At 40.5% G+C, this 12,263-nt stretch overlaps 1 protein-coding gene across 2 annotated transcripts in view; it reads left to right on the top strand.

Moving 5' to 3' along the window:
• The window catches only part of col2a1b (collagen, type II, alpha 1b), a 50,851-nt gene that overhangs the window by 24,153 nt on the left and 14,435 nt on the right, over positions 1-12,263 (top strand). For both annotated transcript variants that reach the window (XM_071922688.2, XM_071922685.2), the window contains 16 exons: positions 238-336; positions 633-686; positions 1,250-1,357; positions 1,865-1,918; positions 4,123-4,221; positions 4,999-5,052; positions 6,231-6,329; positions 6,762-6,815; positions 7,461-7,514; positions 7,993-8,046; positions 8,506-8,559; positions 9,409-9,453; positions 9,555-9,653; positions 11,472-11,579; positions 11,720-11,773; positions 11,966-12,019. In XM_071922688.2, coding sequence (XP_071778789.1) covers positions 238-336; positions 633-686; positions 1,250-1,357; positions 1,865-1,918; positions 4,123-4,221; positions 4,999-5,052; positions 6,231-6,329; positions 6,762-6,815; positions 7,461-7,514; positions 7,993-8,046; positions 8,506-8,559; positions 9,409-9,453; positions 9,555-9,653; positions 11,472-11,579; positions 11,720-11,773; positions 11,966-12,019 — 1,143 coding nt within the window. The remainder of the gene's footprint in view (positions 1-237; positions 337-632; positions 687-1,249; positions 1,358-1,864; positions 1,919-4,122; positions 4,222-4,998; positions 5,053-6,230; positions 6,330-6,761; positions 6,816-7,460; positions 7,515-7,992; positions 8,047-8,505; positions 8,560-9,408; positions 9,454-9,554; positions 9,654-11,471; positions 11,580-11,719; positions 11,774-11,965; positions 12,020-12,263) is intronic.

Raw genomic sequence — 12,263 nt, 5'->3', positions numbered from 1 at the left:
CAGCCTCACAGCAGCAAATATTTTTTTAAAAAGTGGGGCTTCTGCAATCTGTACAGGAGGATTTTCTCAGTGATACATTTCTCATTGATGTTACACAAGTTATTAACTGATACTATAATCAGTAGCAACCTATTGCCCTCTAAGGCTATACCCAGTTTGATGGATGGATGAGTGAATGCATGAATGGATGATAGAATGATTACACTGATAGACTGCCATCACTGCTTCTCTCTGCAGGGTGCTCCTGGTATTGCTGGTGCTCCTGGTTTCCCTGGACCTCGTGGGCCTCCTGGGCCTCAGGGAGCAACTGGACCTCTTGGGCCCAAAGGAACAGCTGTATGTATTCACCGAATAGTTCATTAACCCTAGATATATAATGTAGGGCACCATTATTATTGTTGGTGCGCAGGGAGGTATACATTTTAAGTTCCTTGTTACTATTTGGAGCAATTATAATTAGATAACCACTAATAGTTTATATCTTTAGTCATAATAAAATGTTCTCTCTCTCTCTCTCTCTCTCTCTCTCTCTCTCTCTCTCTCTCTCTCTCTGTCTCTCTCTCTCTCTCTCTCTCTCTCTCTCTCTCTCTCTCTCTCTCTATCTATCTATCTATCTATCTGTTTCTCTTCAGGGAGACCTAGGTATTCCAGGGTTCAAGGGAGAGGCTGGACCCAAAGGAGAGATTGTGAGTTTTTCCTATGAATATGAAAATATGAATATGGAAACTATGCTTTGACACTTGTTCATGTACTCCGTATTGTTTGGACCTCTTGCCCAAATCCAGACCAAATCCATATCTGATTCATTCACCAGACAATCTCATACTATCTTACTTGTTCCATACAAAATACTGCCTCAATAGAACTAAGTACACTATTTGCTTGGTTTGCTACCCATTCTGCTTTTCACAGTTTCTCAGAAGGTTTGAGAAATACAGAACATAGAAACCCAAAGGAAAGAAAATTGCTCCCTCATGCAGAAATAGGATTTTTTTTTTCTTCACATCATTTTTTGGCATGTACAATCATGACACTAATCAGTAGCACACAAAATTACTCATCTAACTCACTCATCTTTAAAATCACTGTCCACCTTTCTTCATGACAATCACAAAACAGTTCATGTGGAATGTTAATGTGTAATATTGAAGTATAAGTTTGGAAATTGTGTTTTTTTGATTTGTTAAAGCCGACCATAAACAATTCCTTTTTCCATGCTAACCTAGTTTGTCCTGGATGTGTTTTGTAGGGACCAGGTGGTCCTCAGGGAGCCCATGGCCCGGCAGGAGAGGAGGGCAAGCGTGGACCCAGGGGAGAGCCCGGCGCTGCTGGACCTCTGGGACCTCCCGGAGAGAGAGTGAGTACCATCAAATTTGTTAAAACCAGGTTATAGTTGTTTATGAAAGTTTGTGCTGGTTGGCAACATTCTGCTTTGTTTCACAGCCATCCCAGTTAATACAATCCCAATTAATGAATTAATTAATATGTGTAGTTGCTTAGATCAGAGGTTGACACAAAGTAGACACACATTAGGCCAGGGACCCCCATTTGATACGATTTTGTCCCAGGGAAAATGATGTTATAGTGTGAATTTCATACCTGTCTATATTGTACATGTGGAGATAATATTGGTGAGAGTGAAACCTATGATCAGAATAGTTTTGCTTATACATTGTCTAATCAGGATAATTTCAAGTGCATTAAATTATAGTAAAATTAAGCTATTCCTCATTTTGCTTGGGTCAACCTGGAACCCCATCAAGGACCACTGGGGGTTTCCAGACCGCACTTTGAGAACTAATGACTAAGATAATATTGTTGTTCTTATCCTAATCCTAACTCTGGTCTGGTGTTTTCTATTTAGGGATCTCCCGGTAACCGTGGTTTCCCTGGTCAAGATGGTCTGGCTGGTCCCAAGGTGAGTGTCACCATGGTTACACCCGTCCCAGAGGAGGGTTTATTATTGCTGTAGGAATGGAAAATCTGCTGTGAAACAGGAAATGAACAGGGATGCATTCAGATAAACAGAACATCTGAATCTGGCAGAGGAAGGAAGAGATAAGAAACTGTATGAAACTGATGCGTCAGGAGTCATGGTTGTAAATCTGTGGAACTAATAATTATGTGGTCCATCTGCCGCTGATTGTATTTGGAAATTGCTGTCAACAAACCAGGTCCAATATTCTAATCTGGCTTCCTGTATGTTTGTGCTAGTCACAGTGCGAAAATGACATTTTTGAATTACCTAATCATAATATTGTCACACAGGTGACTCGTATTTGCTTAAAAATCACATCTCCATGAATTTCAATTTAATTTGACTCAGTCTGACTCAATATCCTTCAAATTGAACCATGAAGAAGATAGTACTCTTAAAGAACTAGTGCTGTAGTGTCTGTACTACCTTCTCCCAGATCATCTCCTGCACATGATCTCCTCAAGCACATGCATGATCATGTTGTATTAATTGTATTGTTTTGATACTATCTGGTATAGTAAGCTTTAGTCCAGTGACTAAGATCTAATACAGCTTAGTTCAGGTTTGATAATCACGGTGGAAAAACTATCAAGTATCTGGGTTTGTACCCATGAGATTCTAAGGACTTGTACACACTTGCTCATCAAAACATTTTGACAAGATTTTAGATTTGTTAAACCTATCAAATACACACTCCCAGGGGTTGCAAAAGCCTTTTACTTTGCACCAATACGGCACTGGTTTGGAAAATAGTTTGAAAGCCACCTAAGGGCTTTAAATCTAGGTGTGTACAAGGAACACCTATACAAATGATTCTCTGTATCATGTCTCACACTCTGCATGAAAACGATTCCGAACCTATTTCTGAAGGTATAATTTAATCTGGCAAGCTATAGCTACTCTCTAATTTCTCTATTCTTATAATGTGTTTGAAGTTTTCAAACACATTGCACAGTGAGAAAAAATTGTTATCATGAAGGAAGATTCATATCCATAGCAACTCTCAGTTCATGCATGAATCATTCCTGACAGTGTTGCCGTGGTTGAATCTGTCAGTCGCCACACTGTGAACAATCTGATGATAAGCTTTCTGTGGTTTTCACACCTTGTGAATGTACACAATAAATGGAAACCGCTTAACTAAAACATTTCCAAAACAAAACACTAAGAAATCTGCAAGTGTGTCATATGACCATATTAACTCACTGTGACTTTTTATCCATAAAACATCTGAATGCCCTGTTTTGTCCCTGCCACTGATACAATTTATTCATTTAAAAGCATTAAAACTGGCTTTCCAAATTGTGAATAAAGAATTGAACTAAGAAAAGGTTACTTAAAAAAGCAACATCAGAGGTGAGACCTGACAGTGGATTTAGAACACCAAAGATTACCAATTCATTGTGAAAAGCTATTGCACTTTTTCCTTCACTATCTAACCAGGGGGCAATCGCCAAAATAAATGGATGAAACATTAAACATCATTTTGGCAGAAGGTTTCACTGAGCTTTTGTTGATTCAGTGGTCCGTGATGACATCTCTGGAAGATAATTTTTCACCTCATTAACTCTTAATAATTCTCAAACCAAGTTAAATTGCACAAAGCGGCATACAGTTTTGAGATTACGAGTTCAATGAGGCACATAATAAGTGAAGTGGCCCTTTAAGGTTCACACAGGTCCCAGATCAGCACTCTCTCATTCTGAGAGTTAATGAGGTACATCATTAATCAGCTTTATTTTTCAGTGAAGACCAACAGAAAGAGTCAAATTGGTCAACTCGCCTATTTCTTAGAGTGTTTGGTACGTGCCTAAAGCTTGCTGAACAGTAATATATGCAGTTCCACCATGTGGCCATAAGATGGCAGCATAGCTCTTAAACCCATGGTGCACTAGTGACCCACATGTCCCATATCCACCACAAAACAGACATCTCATTTAACATTATCTACCCCCATGCTGTTTCATTTACACCAAAATGAATCTGTCAGAATTTAGTCTTCTCATCTTCAGCAAGTCAATGAAGCTCGCTCACACCATTAAAAGAAAAACTCATTTCCCCAGAGGGTAGGGAATTGAAATGTCTCCTCCTTAGTGAATGACTGAGTGGCCCACTCCTGTTCTATTCTCTCTCTCCTAACACAGGGAGCCCCCGGTGAGCGCGGACCCTCTGGTGCTGGTGGTCCCAAGGGTGCTAACGGTGACCCTGGCCGTCCTGGAGAGTCTGGTCTGCCTGGTGCTAGGGTAAGCTCTTCCTTGATGACAATTAACCTTTTTTTTTTTTTTACCACTAATCTTGATGTTGGTGGTGTCAAAAAATGCAGCTTTTCATAAATAAGGAAAAAGTAATTGATTTTCAGACTGATGCCCATATATTTTGGCCATTTTACAATAGGCAGTTTGGCTTGGTTCCAGGTTATGAGATATACAGGTGAGAGACAATGTCTGATATCAGTCATTGATAGGAAGAATGAATACTGTAATTGAAGATACAAGGTTTCTGGTTGGCATCAATAAAGTATTGCCTAATGGCTGAAGCATCGGACTGGTGCTGATTTGTTACAGAGCTTCAATTCTTAACTGACAATCTACTGTTAGACAGGGTCTGTTTTACTGTAATAATACATTGTTTTGTACTTGTATGCCACTGTAGATAGCAAGTAAACCCACTTGAAGCCTACTATTTTTTTTTACAGTGGATCAGGTATATAAAAATGGCATACTCCTGGATTGATTTCATTCTGTCCAGTGCACCTATTTAAAAAAAAAAAAGGCAAATATCTTTATAAATCTAGCCCATTGAAATCAGTAACACAAATGTTGTCTCATTCATGTTTCAAGCATTAATCATTTCCATCAATAGGTGTTAAAACTGTTGCTCGGTGCTTAAAAGGCCTCAATCAGTGGTGTAAAATCAATTTCCCACAGTGCCATATGTTACCGCCTCAGTTTAGCTCATGTCTGCACAGAGAGGTCTGATGGCTCATGTGGATTTCGTCTGTTTCTATTCTCCACTTGCAGGGTCTCACTGGACGTCCTGGTGATGCTGGTCCTCAAGGCAAAGTTGGACCATCTGTAAGTGCACTTCTGCATGCTGTAACATCTGTAATGTTGTTGTTGTTGTTGTTGTTGTTGTTGTTGTGTGTTTGTAAATCAGTATGAGTAATCACACAGTATGCACCCTCATGCAGTATTTAGGGGCTGTAAGCTCTGTGATATCACATGTGGAACAGCCTGGCGGGGAGCTGTAATTTTACCAAATGTGCTCCCATCACCTAATGACTCATAAGTGGTTCATCAAATTGAATTGCAGGAGATTTATCCGCCCATTATCTACTGGCCTTACCCCCAGAGTGGTTTGTGTTTCAAATATTCTTAATTGTGCTGTTTTTTTATGACTAGAAAGTCTCATTGAGATAGACATCGATAACTGGCTTCAACGTTCGCATTCGGCTCAGAACATAGATTTATCAACTGCACTTGGGGTTCAATTTGCCAGATAGGCTCATGGTTTTCATGATAGCCCTTAATCCTGAAGTGTATTTAAGCTTTATTTTCTGTCTAGTCCTGTTTCCCCCAGGCTTTTTTCTCGGCTCAGTGGGAAGTCCTCTGAAACAGCATGTAGACCAAGTGGCTCTAACACTCTGCACTGAAACCTATACAAATTGAATTCTTTTCTGTGGGTCGGCAAATTGTTTAGGGAAAATTGCCTTTTCAGAAGAAGATGAAATTGGTCTAAACTCATTCTGTTACCATTGTTGTGTTGTGCATCCCACTTTTTTTTCTTATGAATTACTATGACTTTAGTTATTTGAGATACTTTACTATGAGAATTACTGCTGCACTATAGTAAGACAGTTATATTTAATTTAGATTTTTCATGGATTTACTTTGATTATATGAGCATGAGGATGAGAATATGTTCACATTTTATAACACTACAAAGTGAGCTGTTTGAGGATTGAGTTTACTCAAAACCTCACAGTTTAATCATATTGATGAAGCAATTGATTGATTGGTTGATTTATTGACTGACTGACGGTGGACGGATGGACGGATGGATGGATTCCTGATTTCACCCATAGTTTTTTACCCCACGTTTTATTTTTTGAGAAAGGCATCCACTAAAGTATGACATAGTGAGTTACTGAGAGAAAACAATGCTTTTCAAACCCACCATCCCCTTTTGTAAATTTGAACAGATTAAGTTCTGGCTGTATGTCTTCTGACTCTGCTTTACTTCTCTCTGCTAGGGTGCTGCTGGTGAGGACGGTCGCCCAGGACCCCCTGGCCCGCAGGGAGCCCGCGGACAGCCTGGTGTCATGGGATTCCCCGGACCCAAGGGAGCCACTGTGAGTAATAATAATTACATCAAAAGTTGGGAAAAAAGTCTAATTATTAGGTCCAGAAAATGTGTATAGGTAATGAAGCCAGAAAAATTGTCTAAATGGAAAAAAATATGGCCTCCACTTATTTTAAAGATATTTGATTCATGACAGCGATCCTACATTATGGGCCAACAGAACTTTAGAATTTAGCCTTGTTTGTTCTTATTTAAAGTAAGAATCTAAAAAAATTTTTAAAAAAACACCATAAATATTGTGAACCATTTTGACCTGATAATAGCGATGCTCACATCATACCTGGCATATCAACGAACAATTTCACGCCATTTGATGTGCAGCATCACAAATGCGCTCTCTCCCCTCGAAATAGGTGCATGACAAAGCAAATCAGCGGTGGCCTTGTGACTAACCGCAGCATTTTGTTTCTGCTCTGATCAGGGTGAAGGTGGCAAGGCTGGAGAGAAGGGACTGCTCGGTGCCCCCGGTCTGAGAGTAAGTTATCCACCTTTCCTGCTTTCACTTATCCACTGCAGAAGTTTAACCAAATTCAACCAAAAAAAAAAGCATTTGACTGATATCACATACAAACATGTTTCCATTTCATAACACTTTTAAGTCAGCCTACCTGTGATTGACTATACTGAAGATCTCATTGAGCACTCATTGATTTCTAAACTTCCATATTTATATAAAAGATAACTTGATGGTTTTACATTTTTAAGCAGGTAATAAACAGAAATTAGATGACTGCTACATAATATACAGTATAGAAAACGTGCAAGCTACCAGGTAATTACAATCATGCTAAAATACTGTAGACCATGCTTTCAGAATCTAGATGTTCGTGATTATGAAAGGTCCAAATTATTAATAAGATAACCAAAATAAACATTGGTTTGTCAACGTTACACAGGGCGTTTTGTTTTGCACGGCTTCTTTCCCCAACCATTGATTCACTGTCATATCGGTGGCTCAATCTCCACATGAGAAGCACGTTGAAAGGCTTAATTATAGCTATCAGACCTCTATCTAGTGGATAGCATCGCCTATGGCCTAACTGTTGATATCTTTCTATTTGTCCTCCATTCCTGCTCCCTCCTCCTCTCCCTCCCCCTCTCTCTCCCTTCCCCTCCTCAGGGTCTGCCTGGTAAGGACGGAGAGACCGGCGCTGCTGGACCCCCCGGCCCTGCTGTATGTATCTCTATCTCACTCATCCCACTCCATAGCTTCAACACTGATCTTATCCCCCCTCAATTTGCTCTCAGAAGCAACCTGCAGTATCTTCATTTCCCAGGCTGCCTCGTCGATAGCTACTGTATGTCTGGAAAAAAGTCCTTGACACAAAAGTCTGGCCATTGTAGCCAGCATCACTGACTCACAGATGTTCAGTCTGAAGTTAATAATGTATTTAATATAAAAATGCAATGTAAGATGTAAAAATTCTATTACTACTTTCACATCTTTATACTATAATGTCTGTTTCCCAAGATAATGAGAACAGTTTTTGCTGACCTGTTCGAGAAAATATAAGTTTTCGTTGTTCTTGTTCAAGTACATGTATCAGCACAAGAACAAATCACCATCTGTTACATGAAAGTCATATGTGGCGTTCCTGACATTTAGTTTGTGATAGTAGCTGATTGTCTTTGTTCACCTTTAAACTCCACAGGGCCCTGCTGGAGAGAGAGGAGAGCAAGGACAGCCTGGTCCTTCAGGTTTCCAGGTGAGTCTGTCCGCTCGCACTTCTACCTTTACCTGCATCTGTAAGTGTAAATGCAACTGAGTACAGCTGTAACTCCGATGGTGTCTATAAGTGCAGCGGTGACTGTATCCTCACATGCAAGGGCTTTCTCCATCTATCACTTTGACAAATACATCAGTCACTCGGTTTCTGTCTGACATCCCACTGAGCTGTGTAAACAGCGGCTACAGTGTGAATTAAAATCAAACTGACGGAGCTGACTGATCTGATTGAAAATACAAACTGACTGATCTGATTGAAAATTCCTCTATTATGCATTGTTTGTCCAGGGATATCCAGATGTTTTTATTTTATTTATTTATTTTTTATTGCTATGCATCTATTCTGTAAAATAACATAAAAAATCTTAACATCATTCATCATATGTTTTGTTTCTGTATTTGTTTTTGTTCATGTCTTTGTCTCTGTCTTTGTACACAGGGTCTGCCCGGACCTCCTGGCCCCCCTGGTGAGGGAGGCAAGCCCGGAGACCAGGTGGGTGCACCTTTTGATGAAATGGAGTTGATGAAGTCACATAAACTGACTTAGAGGAACTACTATCATTTGTCTTTTGAATTATCTCCATCTGTAAGTCATCTATCATGATGACAGGGACAGAGCTCATGGGTTTGGACACTAGGAAGAGACTTAAAGCTTCCAAAAGGAAGCTGTACATGTTAGCCATGCCGTTTGGCGGATGCTACTATCCAAATTACCTTACAGTACCTAACCCTGCTGTTACCTCACTCCTAACCCTGGCAGTGTTAGTGCCCTGCTCCACCTGTTTAGCGGTACAGGACCTTGAAGCCTTTTTGTCCCCACATGAATGAAACTTGGAACATTAAGCCTACCTGCAATGCTGTTTCATAAAAGCATCTTACCATTAAATTGGCAGTATTTATTCCCACATTCATCTTACCATTCAGATCATCTTTGTCTCACTGCCAATAGAAAAAGATTAACTTAGTGTGAAGATGATGTTGTTAAACCAGGTCCATGTTTTCTTAACATCTTATATAATACTGAAATGTTATTAGAACAACCATCCCCTAAATGGTTTACTCTCACTGATTAATTTTGAGTTAGCTGGCCCACTGTCATATCCCTATCTATATCTAACCTCTATATTGCAGTTCATAAGATAAGATAAGATAAGATAAGATGTGAAATTTGTCTTAGATACCGAACTGCTGTACATCAATATGGTAAAAACAAAAACAAGTATAATTCAGCATTGTAACATTCATTTCTTTTTACAAAGGATGCATGACATGACTTCTCATTCGCTGATCCCATCCACTTGTATGACAACCTCATATCTTCTCTCTCTTTCTCTCCTTCAAGGGTGTTCCTGGAGAGGCTGGATCTGCTGGTGCTACTGGACCCAGAGTAAGTCGATTATGCTCATTTAACTTTACATCTGATTGGTTGACTGATTGTGAAACATACCGCTGATTGTCCGTCCCGCTCCTGGATGTGTGTCTGTGCAGGGTGAGCGTGGTTTCCCTGGAGAGAGAGGAGGCGCTGGCCCTCAGGGTCTGCAGGGACCTCGTGGTCTGCCTGGAACTCCTGGAACCGACGGACCCAAGGTGAGTCCACTGTTTGGCCTAATATGAGGAGAGTCTAGATGATAGTGGATCATGGAGTGTGCAAGTTTTATTACATTACATTATGAAACAAAATGATCCTTGAGCTTGCAGGCACAGCAATGCTAGCATAATGAATACTAATGGACTCTGGTGTTTGAAAGTTGAGCTTTGGCCATGTTTTGACACTTTATGCTGGGTTTGAATAGAAAACCATGTGATTACCATAACAAGGACCACCATGAGTTGAAAGCCTTGATCTGCAGTCAGTGTCACTGGGCTATACCCATTTATTTATGGGATTACGTTTTACTGATTAATATAGCGGCAGTAGTTTGAAATCACGTACATGTGACAGGAAAATCAAGATGTTCTTTTGGATGAATGGTTGGCATTTGGGCTTAGAGAGCAGCTTAGCACAGCTGTCTGTGTTCAGGAATCAACACCTTGTAACTTGAAACAATCAAGCTGCCAAATGTCCTTCAAAGACTTTTCCTATGAAGTGACTATATTTTCAATTAAGCTACACAGTCACTTGTGTAGCTGCTGTCAACAAATGGCAGCCCTCAGTAATTTGTCACAACCATAAGGTAATCCAACCTTTAAAAAGTCAAACAAACTTTGTTATGATGTGTAGAGAAAGAACACAGAACAGGTTGAATCCCTATTTTTTTTTATTTGTTGTCTGGTCAGATTTTAATCCCAGTTCAAAGGTTTTCCTGAAGGTCAGACATGAGGGGAAAGATAGAGGATGGGATCATAGACCTGACATGAGGGTGATGAGGGATGGCGGGATGAACAAACAAGGTTTGGAGGGAGAAGCAAGTTTTTGTAGCAAGTCTGCTACAACAGACAAATCCACTATCTTAAAACTGATAAAACACAGTTTGAAGGTATTGGCCCAGCAGAAAGGCTGTGTGAGGCTTGTGGTTACAGCTTAATGGTGGGAGATATGCAGCAGAGTTGGTATTTGCGTGTTTGATCTCCAGTCTGAGGCTGAAACAGAAAGCGGTGCTGATAACAGTTGCCTGCCAACTTTGGACCGGCAGTGGGCCTGGTGGAGCGACTTATAAAATCGAAGGAAAAAGCGTGCATTTGCTTCCATTTCCTTTGCTTAGATGTTCTGCTCTGATTCGAGATGTTGTTATGATAACAGAAGGTAGCCCCGCCACCAAAAGGAAAATGAGATTGGAGACTTTTTTTTTTGTCTCAATTTTTTTTTACTGATTTGTTGATATAAAGACAAACAGCACACAAAAGCCAAACATGAGTTGTTGCTTATTTTCTGCCAACAAGTGAACAATCAGTGTGAATCACTGTAGGCCACAATTTACATGGTCATAAAGTCAGGATTAGGGCTTTGAATGTTGTAAGCGTCTTCACAGCGTGCAGCCCTTTTCTTTCATTCTTTCATTCATCTGATATCCTCTAACACAGAAAAAAGGGCGTGCGGGGGTTTCTTTTGTTGACTGATTGGATGTCTTCTCACGCTGCGACAACACCATTTCCATGATGATGAATCATAAGTAAATATAGATACATTAAACCTCAGCTTAAGCAATCTGACAGAAGACATTTTCTGAAGACAACAGAACGTACTGAGAAAAGCGTTAGGCGGAGATAAGAAGTGTGTTGTTTCAATATAAAACCCTGCGGTGCATCAGTAATAATGTGGCTCCTCATCATATCTGTAGCAAGTGCTTACACACAGAGACCTAAAGTACCTTTTCTCTCTCTGTCTGCCCCTCCTGCTCTCTCACTGTCTGTCTTTCTCTCTCTCTCTCCATTACCCTACCTCCATTTATTTCCTCTCCATAATAGGGAGCCATTGGACCTGCCGGCGCCGGCGGAGCCCAAGGTCCCCCCGGCCTGCAGGGTATGCCAGGAGAGCGTGGAGCCTCAGGCATCCCCGGACCCAAAGGAGACAGAGTAAGCCGTCAAAGCCTCAATGACAGAATACTTAAATGTTTAATTGGTTGAATTGACTTCTACTTGTTCCTATGTGATTAGATTTGTTTCATTTCCCCCAGGCAGGTAAACTGTCTTTGTATCTGTTTTTTCCCCTATAGGGTGACAATGGAGAGAAAGGACCTGAGGGTGCTCCCGGCAAAGACGGTGCCAGAGTGAGTGATCGTCACCCGTTTTGTTTTTCATGACCGCCGATAGTCAATGTTGAATATTCATTCGGGCTGAGTTCCCCTCATTCACGTGTCACAAATGTCAGCAGTTCATATCCTTGTTTTTTACATGTGGCGGTATTCAATAGCTCATGGAGAATTTCAGCACTAAAATCTTTCACTTGTTTCCTGTCATAGGGTCTCACTGGTCCCATTGGTCCTAATGGTCCTTCTGGTCCCAACGGCGAGAAGGTGAACATTTTATCCTTTTTCATGATCGACATTGGTACAGTGGACTAAAAGTGTTCTTTTTAGCTGGTGCTTTTGTTTTGACATTGTTAAAACATGGAAGCCAAAGCTATGATTGTTTCTTTTGCCTCACGTTCATCTTCCAATGTGAAATCTGTTAGATGAGTCAGCAGCAAAAAAGACTTAGATAGCTCACTGTCCCAATTTGTAGAATTTTCTCTCCCAGTTTGTATGATTTCTGCATTTG

The sequence above is a fragment of the Centroberyx gerrardi genome, chromosome 5, assembly GCF_048128805.1.
Source record: "Centroberyx gerrardi isolate f3 chromosome 5, fCenGer3.hap1.cur.20231027, whole genome shotgun sequence".
Lineage (NCBI taxonomy): Eukaryota > Metazoa > Chordata > Actinopteri > Beryciformes > Berycidae > Centroberyx > Centroberyx gerrardi.
This window is presented reverse-complemented; position numbering and strand designations above follow the sequence as displayed.